The 19,692-nt window shown below is 35.1% G+C and overlaps 2 protein-coding genes across 2 annotated transcripts; one reads left to right on the top strand and one right to left on the bottom strand.

The window, feature by feature from the left end:
* The first annotated feature begins 544 nt into the window (after positions 1 to 544).
* Positions 545 to 3,946, top strand: LOC129303198 (uncharacterized). The gene is made up of 6 exons (XM_054942331.1): positions 545 to 1,065; positions 1,632 to 1,722; positions 1,876 to 2,036; positions 2,653 to 2,686; positions 2,897 to 3,005; positions 3,616 to 3,946. Exons 1-6 carry the CDS (start codon positions 811 to 813, stop codon positions 3,695 to 3,697), a joined length of 732 nt encoding a protein of 243 aa, XP_054798306.1. The 5' UTR covers positions 545 to 810; the 3' UTR covers positions 3,698 to 3,946.
* A 1,340-nt stretch (positions 3,947 to 5,286) lies between these two features.
* LOC129303394 (uncharacterized) lies at positions 5,287 to 16,392 on the bottom strand. Its single transcript, XM_054942683.1, is given in 23 exon segments — positions 5,287 to 5,803; positions 6,290 to 6,361; positions 6,471 to 6,665; positions 7,002 to 7,103; positions 7,105 to 7,203; positions 7,277 to 7,438; positions 8,536 to 8,673; positions 8,845 to 8,950; positions 9,047 to 9,214; positions 10,257 to 10,447; positions 10,542 to 10,766; positions 10,960 to 11,080; positions 11,198 to 11,361; positions 12,100 to 12,213; positions 12,313 to 12,418; positions 12,486 to 12,573; positions 13,379 to 13,684; positions 13,766 to 13,884; positions 14,034 to 14,168; positions 14,263 to 14,328; positions 14,471 to 14,706; positions 15,299 to 15,895; positions 16,043 to 16,392. Coding segments are annotated over 23 exon segments (3,711 nt in total). The 5' UTR covers positions 16,091 to 16,392; the 3' UTR covers positions 5,287 to 5,650.
* Positions 16,393 to 19,692: the final 3,300 nt, after the last annotated feature.

The following is a 19,692-nucleotide window of genomic DNA, read 5'->3' as shown; positions in this document are numbered from 1 at the left end:
TTTTTAATTAAATCTCACTATTCAATAAAATTGTTACTTATTTTTAAATTAACCCTATATTTTTATATTTATTCTTATTTAATAGAATATTTTACTTTAAAATAAATATAAAATAATTTATTTAATTTGACACTTTAAAAAAGAAATAATGATAACATTTTTAAAAATTTAAAATATTTTATCTTTTTAAAGGGAGGGAGTATTAATTTATTGATGAATTATATAATATTCCTTTCGTCTTAAATTATAAAATATTTTTAAATAAAATCTCATATACTAATAACTCTTATTAAATACACTTAACATTTTTTTGTTAAAAAAATATACTTAATAATTTTTTAAGTAAAAATATAAACTTTTAAAAATATTTTTTAATTAATATTCTTAAATTTATACTTAATTAATATTAAATAGAAAGAAAAAAAAGATATTAAAATAAATATATTTAATAAAATTTTAATTTTTTTAAAGTGTACTATATTTGAACACGGTAAATTTTTTTTAAAAATGTTTTATAATTTGCGACCGAAGGGCTATATGATGACTGGCGGTTTCGTGGCCCGCTCCGCCCAGTCTCTCCGTTATCATCATCCGCGCCACCGGTCGGCTCGCGTGCAGGAGACAAACAACCCCCACGACCATGAGAAGCACGTGTCCCTTTTAGCTCACAACATCTATTTGACATCATCGCCCAGCAGCTTTGACGACATCTGATACTGACGATAAACTTTTCTAGGGCTCAATTCTTATCAAGACAAATCGCTATTTTATTAGTGTTTTCTGGCCATTGTCTAGCCTCGCGAACTTTCAATGGAGATCGATTTATGTGATACAAAACCCACTGTTGAAATTCCAAGGGAGCGGTTGGGAAAGGATCGGGTTCGGCCGAGGAGGGAGACGTTGCTTGCTGCGTTTGAGCAGTGTCGGAGATCTCTCGAATTACTCAACATGACTAGCGTTGTTGACGAAGTTGAAAAGGATTTTGGGATTGAGGTTGAACCTACTGGGTCGGATCGGCGCCTTGAAGGATCACCTTCTACAAGAGATGATCAAGACGCCGACGAGGTAATTGTTTTGTTTTATTTTTCTGTTTTCTCCATCCTTTTGAGGTTTGGTGGTTAGATGGAGTTTATTTTGGCGGGTGATCTGGATCCAAGAGGCAGACAAATAGCGGGAAATAATTCTTGATTTACATTTTACGTTGTATTATCTCTAGTGACCAAGTGCTGATGTAGTGATCAAATACTGCGGAACCTTCTTAGGAGCTTGTTTTCTGTGTTTTTAAATTGCCAACCATTCATATTAGCCCAGAGCTACTGGTCCAGTGTCTTTACTTGTACACTTTTTGACTGACAGCATCGATCATGCATATGACCATGTTTCTTGGAAATATTTCACTGAGCAGTTCCACTTGCATTTAGACGCTAGTGCCCTTAAGGACACGTATATGCATCGAAGGTGCGTATATCATTGGAACTGTAATACGAGCATTTGACACTCTCCTGCTTGATCATGATGTGGAATGCAATCTTATCTCCCATCTATTGTGGATGATTCATAGTGAATAGCTCTCGTAAGATTTTGGTTCCGCTGTTGATGGATATTCATTCTAGTCTGTGTGTCCAATGCAGTTACGTGACCTACTCAAATCCAGGTTTGAATGCCCTGCTTTTCTTGAAAAGTTGCAGTGTGCCCAGGCATCAGATTCATGGAATACAATTGGTACATCTCCAAATATATTCCTGTATTTAACTTGTTGCTTATAACATTACAAAGTAATCTAGTTTCAATGTTTAGATTGAAGACATTGGAAAAGCCTTTTGTTTTTTATGTTTCAGTTTTAGAATGATTAGAAAATTTATTGGGTTATGACAGAAGAAGGTAATTCTTGGGATATGGTCAGTGAGGATGACCTATGGAAAGGTGAAGATATTGAATCAGACCAAGAAGGTTATGTCCTTGTTCGACAGGAAGATATAGCAGAGGGAATGGCTTGCTTCATGGCTGCGTGTTTGCTATCCCTCGACCATACTAAGGTATCTGTATACCTCAAGTTAGGAGGCTTTATGCATGTTATTGTTGCTTTACTTGGGGTTTATTTGTAATGATCTTTATATCTACAAAACTTTATTTATGTTCATAATGAATTGAAAATATGGCCAAAGAAGTCTGGAAAAAAATAATTTTAATTTGTGAAAGAATGAACGGTGAAAAATGAAGAAAATATTATTATTCTTCCTTGAAAAATAGAGATAAAAATCTTACTTGAGGTGCTTAAATTTTATCTTATTTTATTTGTTTATGTTTTTTTGCAATCAATGTAAGAACAAAATTATATACTTACAAGTGTGTGTTTGCAAACGTATGCCTGAAAAATCATCCCATTGTAGTAAATGGGTAATCATGTAAGACACTTGTATGTTTGTTAAAGTGAACAATTCTCTGTTTAAGCTGCATTGCTTCTTTAAACCCGAAATCCCTTTTGGTGCTTCTTGGATAATAACCCCTCTTGTGTACCAATGAAGAATGTGGTTTATGAAAGTCGGCCATGATCAAATATTAATAACAGAAAGCAATCAAAGCATATATTGCATGACATATTTGAAGTTTATATTACATCTCACTTACATACCTTTGTTGCATGGTTTGCAGTTGCAGGACATGACTCCTAATCAACTTCAGAAAGGTGCTTTTGATTGTTTCCTTCCTAGAATGATACATTGCAGTTGTTATTCATCCGTATTTTCCAGTGCAAACCAACGCCTGAAATAACTCTTCTGTGTGTACTCTTTTCGCTTTGGAGATGGATTTATTTGCGTAGTTGAGACAATCATAATGCTAATTAGATAAAAATGAATGTTAAATGGCTTTTTACTTGTTGATGTGTTCTTATCAGTACTAAGAAAGACATTCTCGGTGAAAAAGAAGAAGGGTAAGCTTCAAAAGGCATGGGATGGGAGCAAAGTTATATACAATGTTGCGTCCTGGGGGGCTACAGCCATTGGGTAAGGGGTTATATTTTCTTTCTAACCAGATTGGTATCTCTCCAAAGCAGGGAAATGCTATAGATATTTTTGTTTTACCGATGCCTGGCCAAGCTCCCTTCGTTTATCCTGTTTTATATTGCTTTTACAGTCCCATTTGGCTGTGCTATTAACTGGTTAACGGTCAGTTATACTCCAACCAGCACTGATCAACTGTTTTGTATGTGTGAGCATGAATGCGCATTTGTTTTTTCCCCTTTAAAATGTTTGTGTTTGGATTAACTTATTCAAGCAACTGTAATGCCTCTACAAGCTATTTTCGCTTAGCTTGTTTTGCAAAAGATTAACACAGGTTAAGCCGTTATTGTTACAATTATTTTTGAAAAAACTGTCATAATTGATTTTTTAACTTCTAAGAGCTACTTGTAGTGTCTATATATATCGCACACTAACTTATTTGAGATTGCACTTATAAGAGATGTAGCTAATTGGTTGGCTGTCTTAATTAAGCAATTGTCTAATCTAATTATATCCAAACAGGGTTTTTGTACATCAAGGTGGTCATTAGTCCTCCCCAATTTTCAGGTAGTACATTCATTTTATTGACAACTTGGCTTGGCTTGGTTGACAGGATTTATCAAAACCCTGTTATAATAGAGGCTGCAACAAAGGCATTGTGGACATCTTGCCATGTTATCTCAAAGCTTCTCTAATGTGCCAGTGAAGAGTGGAGAAGAGTTGTAGTGTAGTTATTTACCCCCACCCCCTTTTTCGTCTTTTTGATAGTCATTAACCCCCTTTTTATTATAATTAATTATTTACCCTTTTTACTTGTGCTTGTGCTGCAAATCAGCTTGATTTCCCACTTGTCATTTAAAATTTATCTAAGTGGTTTGCCCCATAAATCAGTTGTAAATATCTCCTAATTCATCAAATATTAGGTTGAATTTCTCATTCACAAATTTAACGTTCCCCTATTCCATTGCCTTCCCTGTTGGATCATATAGAAATTGAAAGAATAATAGAATGAAGAAATACATGGAGATTTGTGGGGGGCCTTGAAATATAAGGAGATTAATGCAAGGCTAGCTATCCATATTCAATTGACTAGTAAATAGTAAATTATTTAAAAGAATTGAACTGATTTTATGAATAATGGCTCATGTGGGATTTTATAAATATATAGCTATAGAAGTTACACGGAGCAATTCGGGAAACCTTTCTAGGGTTCATTAGTGGAATTATATTGAATTGGTCAAATTGGTTATAATTAATTTAATTGGTTAAAGTATACTCTCTTTATTTAAAATTATAAGGAATTTTTTTAAGAGTTTGATATTTAAAAATGTAAGGCATTATTTTTAATCTTTTGAGATGTAATTTTTTTTTCTTTTAAAAATGTCCCTATTAATGAATAACTTTATATTTATTGTATGGTATTTAATAGGGATAAATAAAAAAATATAGGGTTAATTTAAAAGTAAGTAATTTTTTTATTAAGGGTGAGATTCGGCTAAAAATGCTTCATATTTTGAACAAAGAAAGTATATCTAATCATTTAATTTTACACATTGTTTTATTTTGTCCTCTAAGTTTATAAGGTGTTTTATTAGTCCTTTAATTCTAATAATGTTAACTTTATCTTAATAAATTTTTATATTGAATTTTTAAATGTTGACATATTAAATTTAATTTTTTTAAATAATGATAAAGAATTAAAAAGATATTTTATAAAATTAAAGGATTAGATTAAAATTTTATATAAAGTTAGATAATTAAAAATATATTTAGCTTATTTTAAATCTAAATTATATGGTACATATTAAATATGAAAGATAAAATATGCTAACTAAATATAAAAAATGATTTCTATTAAATGAATAATAAGATTTGAAAAACAATCAAGTGTAAGAAGAAAAATATAATAAAAAGTAACTATGAGATTACTTATTATATATGTATACACACATATCCATTAGTATTACTTTTTTATGCATGTATCATAGTTTGGAAACATGATTTGAATTTAAAAAAAAAAATGAATAGTTTAAACATGTTGAACTATTAATTCATGACCAGATATGTAGTGGAACAAAACTTATTGGTATTGTTTTAGATAATTTAAGATTTAAACTATCAAAACCAAATCTTGATGAATTAAATTTCATTTCAATTTAAATGTTACATTGAAAGCCATCAAGATCATAATTTTAACTTTTGATGGTTTTGTTAACATGATACTAAACATGCCCTAATATTTTAAACTTATTTTGGTAGAATAATAGTCTAAACTCTTTGGCAGTGATTGGCAAACTGGTAATATCAGACAGTGCTCTTCCGGCAACGGGCAAAGGTTTCACATAAAAAGAATAAAGCTGCTAAAATTATAAAACGACGCTAAAAATACGTGGGAATTTGCTGGATAAATATGTACTAAATTGCTGGGCCAAATAATTAAGGAATGCAACATTTTCAGGAGCAGCCGAGTTGCTTGCCCCTGCAACAAAATTGGTAAGCCCCGATGATATTATTCACTGAATTTATGGACGCATCTTGCTTTGCTGGCGGGAAAAAAAAAAACTAACTTGTGCAGGCACTGGTCATCTCCCTCCAGCCAAGTCTTTCTCTTCCACGGTTTTCCTGAAATCATATTTACAAGGCTGAGCTTAAAAATAGAAAGAGTTGTTGTTGAGGTTGGGAGCATCCTTGCAGAGCATGGAACGAACTTCCATGATGGATCTAGGAGGCTCCAGGTCTTTCTCTTGCAACGTATGTCCTAGAAGCTGCTGCAATTGCGAGGCGAAGGTATCATCCAGAATCTGCACAGACAACCTCAGGTAAGAGAAGAAAGGATGAAAACTAAACTAGTGTTTCAAACATTGGAAGCTAATAGACTCCATATCTTCTACATTGCTTAAATTCACGATGGTTAAGCTAAAAATATAGTTCCAACGCCTAATTGAGAAAATATAGTTCCAGTAGAGTAAACCAGTTAGGAATCTTTCTCAGAACTCTCCTGGCTAAGGCTAGAAAACCTGCAAATCTGATTTCCAAACCAAGGGGAATATATGGCGGACCAGGTATGATAAACATATAGATAATCCTCATTAAGTTGACAATCCTGCAATAAATCTGCAACAATGGTCTATCACAGCTCCCCAAGAGCCGTCGACGGAAAGTTTTTCACTTCTGTATTTCTGAAGTCAACTAACTAATAAATTCAGCACGTGCTATTCCTCCCAATTGTGTAGAGTTTACAATACGAATCATGTTTATGCTAGTTAAGTTGGCAGATGACTACTCACAGATACTGCGATCCTTGAACCTTTGTACCATGATCTGTTTTCTTTTCTGTTCTCCAAGAAACTTAAAATCTCCTGTTTAAAAGAAGGAATCCGGTAAAAAAAAAAAAAATTAAATTATTTTCCTGCAGTCAGATTTCTTAGTCATCAAGGGTCAATTATACCGAGATGAAAATGAACTTACCTGTCCAATACGATCCCAATAACCTCGACAAATGGCAATGAAGACGTGAGTCTCAAAGACGGTGTGAAGATGACTAATGGTATTAGCCAGCTGGTCTTGCAGTGGTTGCATTCTTCCTCTTACATCAGATTCTATGACAGTTTCCTTTGAATCTTGCAGAATTTTTTTAAGTTTCGTAGCATTCTGTAACTTCATCTGAAATCAAAATTGCATATCAGGGAAACACATAACCGTCACCACTTGAAAAGTATTATTCTAGTAAGATCAGTAAAATACAAATGAATATCTTGCATTACTACAAACTGTAGAAAATACAAACTTCAGGGGAAATAAAACGTGCACATAGGAAATAAGATACCATGAGTTTTAGAACAGTGTAAACATATTGATGTGCGTACACATGCTGACTGCGTTATTGCTCAATAATCCTAAAGATATTTCCTATTACGAGATTCAGAGATAACCAATGCCATCAACATATCATAGGTTCATAACTCAACAAGAAACTTATAGTTTCATAGTGATACTAACATTCTCTGCAAGTTTCTCCACAATAGCTTGAATGTAGTTCCTGAATTTTGATCTCAGCATCACCGTTACTTCACTAAGTCTTTCACCTGGTGCTGTGTTTCCCAACATTTGGCAAACAAGAACCCCATGACTTGAATTTTGATTCTACCCTGGGACGCAGGACATCGAGCATTCTCTTCATGGAATTCAAAAGAATTCCAAGCTGAAAGCAATAACATATGTTTAGACAACAGCATAAACGTGTTGAAGATTGCAGACTTGAGAACTCTAATCACCTCGTCAGGAACTACATAGAGAGATGCAGGTCGTTTGGTAAGTTTCTGGACATATTTAAGTCCAAACTTCTTAGGAGTCATGTTTTCCTTGAGAGGCGACAGCACATCTGCATACTGTCTGTCTAAAGCTTCTATTGTGGCCTTTTCAATATCAGCTATGGCCTATTGTCAGAAAAAAAGGGTACAATGAAAACTCATTACTTTTTCTTCAGACACAATAATAAATTTAGCATCAAGGAAAATATATCCATGTGTACGAAAGCTTTACAGAAAAGATATTACAAATCACATAACCGAATTAACAAAATACTACTCTGCAAGATGGATGTTTGAAGATCTACAGGAGAAATGATAAGTGGGAAAGACGCTGAAATATGAACTGAAATGAATAAATAACTCCAACGCATGTCAATGACATGATTTAATAGTTGACACATGAAACCACAACAAAGACCCTCCTTACTTCTACCTCCTTCAAACAAAAGAAAAGTATACCATTTTGACAAATAATGTCACCCAGGAGGTTGAAGTGACAAATAACAGATCTATTGACATTGAATCTCATTGTAGCACCGAATTCACTTTTGAGTTATTCTATAATGTAATTTAAAAGTCAATCAGACAATGTTTATTGGTATTTGATAGAGCTCTGCTCTAAAGTAACTAATAGAACCAAGCTTTCAATGCAAAGAGAAATAAATGAGGAAAATTCTGAGGTTTTTGATATTAATGCATATGAACCGAATCAGTGTTACAAGAGAAACTCACTGATTCTAGCCAAAACCCTATTCCCTATGACTGAAATTACAAACCAAATGAAAGAACACAGCAACAAGAAAAGATCTCTCACTGGTGTTCGAGAGACCAGCACTCTCCTCACTTCTGTCTAACTTCTCTAAAACATCCTTGAGTGCCAACAAAAATAATACAGCCAAATAAAGCAAGCAAAAAGGTGACTTCAATATCGAGACTAAATCTAAGCCACCCTACCAAAACATCATGACATAATCCTTCTTTTCTGGACCCCCAGGATGTTATTCCTAACCCAATGGGTATTTACTTTCTACACCCAACTGCTCCCTTGATCTCCTCTTATAAGTCTGACCATATCTCACAGTCTCATCAGTATCAAACCATGGCCAGAAGTACAATCAAAATGGAACCAAATGCATCTCGCAACTTTAATTTGCAAGGAAAAATGGGGGAAAATGATTTGGGATGAGCAAAGATAAGAGGAAGTAAGATCAATTCTAACATACATTCTCTAGAACCAAGGTGTACTCTGGCCAGCGGCAAATGATGACATCATAATTTTTTAACGTTTCCTTCACTCGTTCATACATGTCATCAACAAAAGGAGTAGTAGAACTTTGAGTTCTAACCCCTGACCATTTCACCTGCAAGGGCAAAGCTTTTAACAATTTGTTGCGTAAGATAATGTTTTGATAGCATAATAGCAGTATGTTGAAAAAACACTAATAAGAATGAGGTAAGAAACAACCCAATCCGCAGATAAAATATCAAAGGACAGGATATATCACATAATAGCAGTGTGTTGAAATAAGCACCTTATCCAGTTTGCATGACTCAAGCAAGGACAAGCGTTTATCTTGGATCCAGACAAGAATATACAAGTGGAACAATTCTTTTGCATCTACTCCACCTTTGATGGGACTGACGAGGAATAAAACAAGTTAGAATCATGCTGAGTAGCACAAATTAATTCTTTGACCACACAAAAAAAGATGTACTAGTACCTAGAACATTTACCTAATTTTCCAGCTGGTAAGGTCCCTCTGAAAATCTGATGTTGCAATAACAAGTTCTGCTACTGGCGGGGAAGGGCCTGTGGGTGGGCAAGCAATGAGGAAAGCTCGTAATCTACTGCAAAGCTCAGTGCTGTATATGGATGCGCACAAATTTGGTAGATCCACAAAGCTGTGCAAGAATATGAAAGTAACAATATTAGAACCTTCAACTAGCATTAACAGTTAGATAAACAACCAGACAAGAATGGTTACACAAGGAACATAAAATTTTGAAATATGGCAACTGAAGTGGTTTGAACGATGATTTTTGCCAAGAATCAAAAGCGCAAAAATAATAAAACAAGAATCATAATATCCAAGAAAAACATGCCATCACATATGTGAAAACATTGGTAATTGTTAATATTGGTAAATACAGTACACAATAAGCAGGAACAGAAGATGAGAAGAGAGTTGGTAAAGTGCATTCAAATCTTAGGTCAAATGACAAAGAATCCCTACTTCCATGGTTCACATAACCCCTACACCCGTTTTTGTTAGCATCTTGCTTGTCCTGTTCTTATCAGTTGTGGTGCTAGTCTTCTAGCTTTGCTGCTGCTGCTTCTTTTTTCAGGCTAATCTATTTTTTTTTTTAAGCCGTGATGGACTTTTAATCCTGAGAAATAACATACTGCTATGCAATTATTAAATTTAATATGGCATTACTCATTTGAAAATTGTCAAGCTTAGATGTTGTCTTCTCTATTAAAGAAAGAGGTTACAGTGACGAATAGAAACTGTATTCATAGTTTTTATCTAGGTAACCAATCATAACAGACATGAATACGTATCTTATTGTGTAACAGTCATGGTGAAAGAATGTTAGGAAGTATATACAAAGGCACTTTTTAATGACAAGTGATAACTAACAGAGTGTTTAGTAGATGTTCTTAAGCAGTAAACGCCAGTCCAAAACACATGATGAAACATAACTCACAAATCAAGAGTCATCAGACTACCAAAAATCATGTGATTGTCATTTATTAGCCACAAAGCATCTTATTCCATATTCCAGGTCAACCACCAAACGTGCATTCTTTTCTTACAATATTTATCTATATATAGGAAAATTTCAACAAAACTAAATTAAAACTGATTCCAGCATCTGAATCTAAATTAAAACTCCAACAAAACTAAATGCATAAAAGATTATTTGATAAAATGCATTATACCTGGGAAGTATGTTGTGATTATGAATCTGAATATCAGTGTAGATCTCATTCTTTAGATTTATGCATAGTGTTTTCATCTTCCCATAAGCAGTAGACATGGTCATGCTGTCCATCAGACTAGTTTCATTATTGTTAGAAACATATTCATCAGTTTCACTAAGGTGCCTTCTTGACCTCCTTTTTGCAGCAACCTGGCAGATACAAGCAGTTATAGTCATTTACTGAGGGAGTAAGTATGCCCATTTACTTTCAGGCATCATGACAAAGATCTCAAAATTCTCTTACCTGAAAGTAATGACAGAAAGCAGTTTGAACTTCAGGAGATAAGATATCATGAAGCAGCTTGTAGAGTTTAACAGCAGGCTCCAGTGCATGCGCTGCAAGACCAGACGCAGGTCTAAAAGCCTCTGTGATACCTGAGAGGGATGATTCATCCAGTGACTTGTAATTCTCAAAAACAAGAGTGAGAGTCTGTTCGATTTGATCCTTGGTCTCTCCCAATAGTCGGTTCTGATAAACAGCAATCTACCAGGTTAGACAAGACCAAAAAAAAAAAAAAATCCATTGAACTATTGGAAAGAACTACATGCTAACATGGAACTTTTGATTCATACCACATTACAATAAAAGTACAAAGAGATTACAAAACAGATTGCACTAACAGTTTGAATTACATGGTTCAACTCAGAAATTTCTATATTACCTCCTGGTGGCTCAGAGACTTCTTGATATTACTCGTCATGATAACAGGTGTTAGCAGATCACACACCAAGTTAAGGCAATCTGCTGTTGGTGTAGCCACATCCATGACATAAGATAGATACCTATTCACATGAAAAGTTAGGAGCAACACTAGCACAATAACAAAATATATGGTGGGAAGCATCTGTTTTAACAATATTAAAGATTTAACAAATATAAGAGAATCAACATCATATTACCTTAACTTCGTATATACCTCAGATACCCCATAGTATGATGCAAACTCTGATAAAAGCCAATTCCACGGACCATCCAATATTAGATTCCTCTGCCGAAAGCCTTGAACTTTCATAGCAACTTCTAAAACTATATCATATGCGACAGTCTCTGCCACAGAACCACACTGAACCCACAAGACAAAAGGTCAATTATGGGTAACTGTGTGAGGTCCAATGCAACAGAAAACTCAAAAAATAAAGACATAAAGGTTATGAGAAAATATAGACTACCCAAGCATTTGAGAGCCTAAAGACTCTCCTCCCGTAATAAATCCTTCCTTACTCCCTTATCCACCCTACCCTCCACAACAAATAAGCCTAACCCCACGGCCCTTCTTTCTCTTTCTCTCTTACCCCACACGACCCACGTGAGTCAGTTACTAGCATTATTTCTCTTCCTTCCCGCCCACCTCATCAACATTCCATTCAGCCTTGGCCCATTAGCAACAACCCATCACATATGAAAACCATTGATTCAAACAAAGTATAATTTCTTCTTTTCCACTAGAAAAGAGGTGACATACTGACATGGGCATCTAAGGGGCTAATAGGATGCAAATTGTTCATTGCATTATGCTCTAGTCTTGCAATAAATACGTCAAATAAAAATGAAAAAATTTCTACGTGAAGGGACAACTGATGCTTCCAAATGTTATTCTGGAAAACTCATTTCTAGAGTTCTTAGCACAGCTTGCAATAACTTCTAAAACTGTATATCGATATATTGCTGTTTTCTTGGAAAATAATTGAAGGTAAAGCAAATACCAAGCCCCAGATAGCAAGGCTGATGGTATACCTAATATAGACTCACTACCATAGTTTAGATAATATGAACACTACGTAACAATCATAATATGACTTACCTTGAGACTATTAATTTCATCTAAACTTGTTGAATAAGTTATATAAAGTTGTATCTTGCCCACTAGCTCATGGTCGGGCTCATGATAAATAGGCCACCAGTGAAATTTGTCAGCCTGCATTCATATTGAACATGCATCCGATCATATCATCACAAACATCAATCATCACAAACAATGGTAACTGGATGGAAAAATTGCAGGAGAAAATCTTACTGAATCATCAGCAATAGCAGCCACTTGGACATGAACAAGGCCCAGATGCTTCCCTGTAGAATCTTGGACTTCAACAATTAAATCATCTCCAAAGCCATCTGGAAAACTGTAAAGTAATCAGATACTAATTCAAACAGGACATTCATAAAACATTAGAAGGAAATAATACTTACAATATATGAGTTTCACTAGATCCAGGTTGCATTCTGATGGTATCTTCTTCAGTTGAGCTTTTCAGTCTTAAAAAACAGGAGTATGTCTCTGACACAAGCACAGGAATAAACATTAATAGAACTGGAAGAAAAGGATCAAGCGAAAATCCAAACAAGAAAAACGAGAATCAAGCAGGCATAACTTTTTATCTATTCTCAGAACATATAGGCCATTAATCATTGTCATAAATAATAAACTTGTGACCACATTGAAAAAATTGGAACAAGGACCTCGGAAAACAAAAAAATATGCTATGAAATGAAAATTTTTGGGCAAAATAATTGTACTCAAAGATGTAGCACAAGCCATGAGCTTTACTGATGACATCAGGAAAGGAAAATTCCTATTATTTTTCTGAAACAATCCAAAACTCTGAAGAGACGATAAAGGAAGCTTAATCAAAAAATATATATATATATATTTAGTGACTCCCCGACTTTCTGTGTTCTTCTACAATAGATATTCAACTTTTGAGACATGCGTAAATATTTATACTTAAGTATCAAGCAACCTACAGAAGCATAACTTTCCAGGTTCATTAATTCCCAATTCTAGGAAGTGATACACCCATCCCATAGCAGAAGAATAAAGGGTTGCAAGTTGCAACAGAGAACACTATTCCAGAAAAATATCCAAACTTAATTTATCTTTTACTGAATTTATGGCAACCTTCATGCCATCAAACAGAGACATATTCTTCAACACATAATGACACTAGGCAAGAAGGTTAGCCTATGAGGTGCGCCAAATAATATAATCACAGAATATGGCTATACAATATTTTATCAGTTGTATTGCTACACAATATTTTATCAGTTCCAATACAACGTATGGAGGTTGAAACTTCACATACCTTGCACCACTTCATAAGATGATGAACTACTCCGGAGAGTTGTCACACCAGCTTTCAGGAGTCCAGACACCTGCTGTATATAGCGGGTACTAGCATGCATGTATGACAAACTTTGTCTTGCCAATGAACCATTTGCTGATATACATTGTACACATTGAATGCTTCTAAGGGCTCGACATCCAGAAGAGAATGATGACTGTAAATTGTAAAATTGGTGTCTCAGAGATCCCGTTTTGATTTTAGGTGTCCTTAGAGATGAGATGCTACAACCAGTAGGGGTGTCCATGGCCATTTTGACTTTACGCACTGCAAAGTATAAAACATCCTCAACAAAGACTCTCCAAAGAGGAGATGATTAAGTGGTAAAAAACCAACATGAAAAACTACCTTGCACCTTCATCTTGCCGAATAGCTTTCTTGGTTTTGGAGCAACACTCTTACTAGAAAGCTCTGAGTTCTGCTTCACCATCAATTCCTCCTCTGATTGTAATAGAACCTGTCGCAATCTACAATTCAAAGAGATGGAATTCTAATAAGATCAAAAGTGATAACAATGCAAAAGGAGCATAGGAAAAATAGTAGCTGAAGAGTATCTTTAATAGAATTGATGACAACAAGAGGTAGAAGGAAGGAGTAGAGAAGAATCTAAACTCACCCAAATGCCTCCCTTAGTAAAGCACATTCATTTTCCAGAAACATTGGAGCTTCCATGCATTGCATTGCCCAGGCATGAAGGCAAAGACGCACACAAGCATCATATGCAATCACAGATTGCCAAGGCCCAAGAGCACTAAAATATATTTAGATAACTTATAAGAACTTTTAAATGGAGAAGAAAACCAGGGGAATTGGCCAATCATCAGCACAATCAACAAGAATTATACCTAGCATGAAAGGTTGGAACACGAGCATGATATGAAGACGCAGCAGCTTCTGAACCAGCAGCAGTTCTGTGAACACATAAAAGTCACCGCAAAATTAAGATAACACAGGTTGATTTATGTTTGCATGTTAGTGTGAGTCCTTGTATTTCAGAAGAGGTTAAGAATTCAAATGTCTTAATACATACTTGTACTTATCAAATATACTAACCTAACAAATTGTTCAGGGGTCATGTTTGCACTATTGGCCTCTTCCTTATTCTTAGCCATAGAATTGAATGCACTTGATTCATTTGTAGAAGAAAACTCTTGTATATCTGCTTTGTGTGGAGCAGTATCCACTCTACAAGCTGGAATCGTAGGCGTTTGTCTGGTTTGTTGAGCAGAGCTGCAACAGGGTGGTGCACTAGGAATGTCACCGTCATCGTCATCAGATGATCTTCCATTCTGTGAAATTTTATCACAGAAATCATTCAGTTATGTTGATTTTAGATATAGCAGGTAATATACTAGTACAGCACTTGAAAGCTAAAGATGAGAAAAATGTCAGGTGTTCTTTGTACGAGTGATTTAGAGATGTGGAAAATGGCAATTTGTCTAACGTAATATAGTGTTCAAACTCGAAAAGAATTGCAATTCTTAACCTAACCACATAAAATGTAATTTGCAGTAAGCAGCAGTTTGCTTGGTCAAATTTATATCAACTGGGAAGGGAAAAAACAGAACCTCAAAATCCTTATCTAAATTTCCCAAAAAAAAAAACAAAAACAAAAAGATTAACTTTTGAAAATTATATGTCAGAGAAAATCATCAACAATTTTATGAAATCTCGACCCATTAGATTTCACTAATTTTCACCATTATGTATATGTTTAAATAACACGTGCAAAAAACTAAGCACCAAAATGGAAATTATTTGAAACAGTGTGATCGGGTAACAACCTAATCCAATTTGCCTTATCTCTTGCCTAGGACTCTGTTCTTAATATCCTCGTGGCCACGTTTTAAGATGTACAGGCTATATTTACAAATGTTATACCTTTTCAGCAGCACATTCAGCATGCATCCTTGACGGCACGCTAGAATCATATCCCTCTGAAACATAAGTTTTAGTTCTTTGCAGAGAACCGCTGACACTTCCCACCTGAGTGGTGGAAAATTCAGAACCAGCAGCAGAATCCGATGATTCGTCATCGGTTAAACCACTCTCCCTCACATTCCCATTAACCCTCCCTAGCGGGTCCCTCATAACACCGGGTCTACCAACCAGTGTTTCCCTTGAAGAACTGACTTCAGAGTATGTGTAATCGCTAGCATATCCAGGTCGCCGTTGCGTGAGGTTCCCGTGCCTCTGAGTTGTACCATTGGGGACCTTATCTCTAAGGTCTGAGGGCGACGAATCCAGTGAATATCTCCCACTATAAGATTCATCCTCGGAATCAGTGTCATTGCCGGAATTAGAACCGCTATCGTTTATTTCACCAGGTGTAGTAGATACTGGGATGGCATTTGAAAGATGCCCACTTCTGAATTTAGCAGGCGGTGGCAACCCGAATCCCCTGCTGCTTCCATTTTTCAACCCAGTGACAGGATCAATTCGCGATCTCAAACTAGAACTTGATAATGGAACTTCCTTCTGATCACCAGCAAAAGCCAGAATTTACGAACATTAATAAACATTCCCAGAAAAGGCATTACTACAAAACCCAGATTTTGAGACAATAAGACAAAGCATAATTAATCGAAGTGGGGAAGAAATAGGAAACGAAACAGAGAAGATGACCTCTCTAACCCATCGAAGTGCATTCTTGTCAAGCCCTTGAGTGAACATAATTGTGGCTGCGTCTCTACCTTAGAATGATCCAAAACTTTGATCCTCAAATTGAAGAAAGAAAAGGCAAATGGCTTACATAAAAGCAGCAGCTAGCCAAAAAGGACAATACTATGTGGATTGTGGAGTGAAAGACAGTAATTCTAAAGTAACAAAACTGAGGCTTCCAGCTTTTGCAGGGGAGTGAATCAAACAGAAGCAACGCCAGAGAAAGCTCTCAGAGATTGAGAGTGAATCAGCCTAGAAACACTAAATTTAAACTGCGCGAGATTCGAGGGAGAAAAAAGGTTTGCTTCCGCAAAAAGTTTCGTTGTTTCGTAAAATGCACAACAGCCACTTTGTGACTCTTCAGTGGGTTCCTACTTTTTTTATTTTTATTTATTTTTTATATTTCGTAAAATGCACGACCTTGATCTATATCCTCTCTTTAAAAATGACATCTTCATTTCCTTAAAATTTGTTAATTTGGTCAGATGATACGATTTTTGGTGGATTATCGCTTGCATTAAATCAGTTTCCTAATCCAATGTAGATGTTTAAATCAAAATGTTCCGAGTTAAGGGGGTTTAGAAATGACACGACGCCGTCGTGCAGCGCGCAAAAGGCAATGCGATTACAATGAAGCAATCGAAATCCCCGACGGGACCGAATATAAAGCCACGTGTAATAATAGGTAACGGGAAGTCTGGCGTGGCAAAGCGTGAATTTAATTTAACTTCGCAAAAATTATATAATTTAAAACCTTTGCGTGAGTCGAACGTTGGAGTGGGGACACTTTATGGTGTTTTACTTTTTACTGTAGTTTTTCCGCTTGCAATTAGAAATTAAAAAATCCATATCATTCATGCAAAGGCATGTGGAGGTGGTCCTACTTAATGGCCATTTCTCACTTGCTAAAAAATAAATTTAGATTTTTGTCCAGTTGTTTTGACGTAAGAATTCTAGAGTCACAGGGACTAGTGAAACTTGATGTCGTCAACAAGATATCCAAGGGCTCCGAGAGCAGCTGTGAGGAAAAAATTTGTCACAGACGAGACCATAAAGGGTCAAGCGGTGGAGGAACTTTAATTTGAATAAATTTGAATTGAATGTCACTATCGGGCAGTGACATTTTCAATAAGCAATGAGGACGGGGCTTCTATTATATACTTATTCATCATGCAATCATTGACCCATGAGGGGACTTAGATTCCCTTTGCCGGAAAATTTTAACTATGGCTACCCACTTTGAATATTCATGTGCTATATTTAACCACTTCATAGAGAAGCAAGAATTTCTGGAAAGATGTAACTAATTGTGACTTATAAGGGGCCAAAGAATCAATAACAGATTTGTGCTTGGAATCGACCCATATTTTTTGAAATTTTTGTCCTGAATCGACCCCGATTAACAATTGCCCAATTGTCCAAAACAAGTAGTCTGAAAGGAACTTGCAGCAAGAAATGACCCAATTGATTGACGAAAGGGACAATCTTAGCTGCACGTATCTAAATTGTCCCATCGATGCTTCAGCATTTCCTTTTCAATAAGCCCCTCAGATTCTCTCTGGATCCTGCAAACGACTGAGAGCCAGTCGCCAAACTGAAACACGAGACCCTTGCAAAGGAAAATCTTTAGTATTAAAGCCTCAACTTGCCTCCTCGTCCATTTTGCGCATCAATGATTACCAACTATAGAGAATAGAATATAATAAAAATTCATATTTTAAAACTAATAAAATAGTATAAATATATAGTCAGATGATTATTTAGAACTTAAGTACTTACGACATTAAGTGAGTTGAGATTTTCTTAAACTTTTAAGCCCTATTTGGCATGAATGTATGAATTTCAATGGATTAAAATTGAAATTGAGATTAGAATTGGAGTTGAGATTGAGGATTTAAAAATATATTTGATATAAAGTAATATTTGGATAAAACACTTGTATTAATTTTATTTTATAATTAATCAGGAATTATCAAAAGATCATAATGGCCCTTATCAATAACAAAAAAAAAAACAGTCGAGAGGAAGAAGATAAACTTAACCTAGATCTACATATTATCAACTAGGAAGGAGCGGATGAACTTGAACCCAGATCTAACACAATCCTAAGGGAGGGAGGATTCGAACCCAAATCTAGATGTCATCCAAGTTAAACCAACTAAGTGCAAATTCGTGACTCAAACTTGAACCTGTCAATGGCATTAAACTCAAACCAATGGCAACTCAAACTAGTAAGAGGGAGAACTTGAACCTATCAATGGCGGCGCCAACTCAAACTAATAGTTGGAAGGAGGCAACTTGAACTCGAGTTAGCAGGAGGAAAACTCAAAATCAAATTCCAACCCATCAATGATGTAGGAAAACGCTAATGCAATAGATGTAATTTGGTCAAGGGGAGAGAGACTGGAGGGCAAGCATAATATCTTAGATTTTAATTATCAAATTAAATTAATTAGTCAAGGTTAATTAGGTAAAACTAAGTGTTAATTAGTTTTAGAATAGTTAAATATGGCTAACAGGCCTATTGAATTTATTTTCAGCCCTTGGATCAAGTTCAGGGTGGATTTGGGCTACTTGGGCCCAATTAGAGGACCAAACCAAGTCAATCCCTCTTTGTACCATCTGCCGTGACGAATAGGCTGTGCACCATGACAAATGGCTCATATTTTAAATTAAAATGAGCTATTATAACTCGCAAAACAAAAGAAGAAGGAGACAGAAGAGGGATGAAAGGTTGGTGAAATACTCTATTAGGGCTTTATTTCTAGGATATGTTGAAGTGATTTAAGCTTAATTCTTTTAAGATAAGATTCCATTACCTCTCCCTCTTCCTTTCTCTTCAATTTTAGCAAGGATTTGAGTTGGGATTTGTTATGGGGAGATGGATTTTTAGATTTAGAGGTTATGGGTTTAAATCTATTAGTCTAAATAGAATTAATAGAATTTGTTTTAAAGATTTTATAAGATTGTGAGTTTAGGTCTAAGGTTTTGAACGAATCTTAGGCACTTTGAGGAAGGATTTGGATTACTGGATGATATATTAATTGTTGTTTAAATTAATAGAAACAAAATAGAGTTAATAAGAGTTAATAAATTCATTGAATGTGAGGTTGTGCTTGTAGTTGAAAAGTTTGCTTATTAAAGTGTGAATTTAGAAGTGAGAAGTGATGTTTATGTTAATTATTAGTGATGATTATTGTTATAAATTGTAGATTAATCTTGTGGTACACCATTTGAGCTCAATTTTAGCTCAAGAAACAAGTGATATAGGGGTAACCTTTCAATTCTTAAAGATTTGAGGTAGTCGAGAGATTCTATTTATATGCTAATTACTTATTAGATTAATTATGGTTGTTTGAGAAATTGTTAAAAGTGTTTTATAACTCAACAAACCTGATTTATCACTTTAAAAACTCAAATGCAAGTGTAGCCTATTTCATATAAATGGGAAAAGATCAAAGTGGAAATGGTTAAGTATTTATTGAAATGAGAATTTTAAATATATTTATAGTATGAGAATTTTGATGATGAATTTATAATTACGGTAAGTGAATTGTGCCATGAAATTTAGTATGCATTGTGAATGCAAGGTGTATACTTGCAAGATCATGTAT

Source organism: Prosopis cineraria, unplaced genomic scaffold (assembly GCF_029017545.1).
Source record: "Prosopis cineraria cultivar Desert tree isolate PC_DT_omini unplaced genomic scaffold, ASM2901754v1 PC2, whole genome shotgun sequence".
Lineage (NCBI taxonomy): Eukaryota > Viridiplantae > Streptophyta > Magnoliopsida > Fabales > Fabaceae > Prosopis > Prosopis cineraria.
This window is presented reverse-complemented; position numbering and strand designations above follow the sequence as displayed.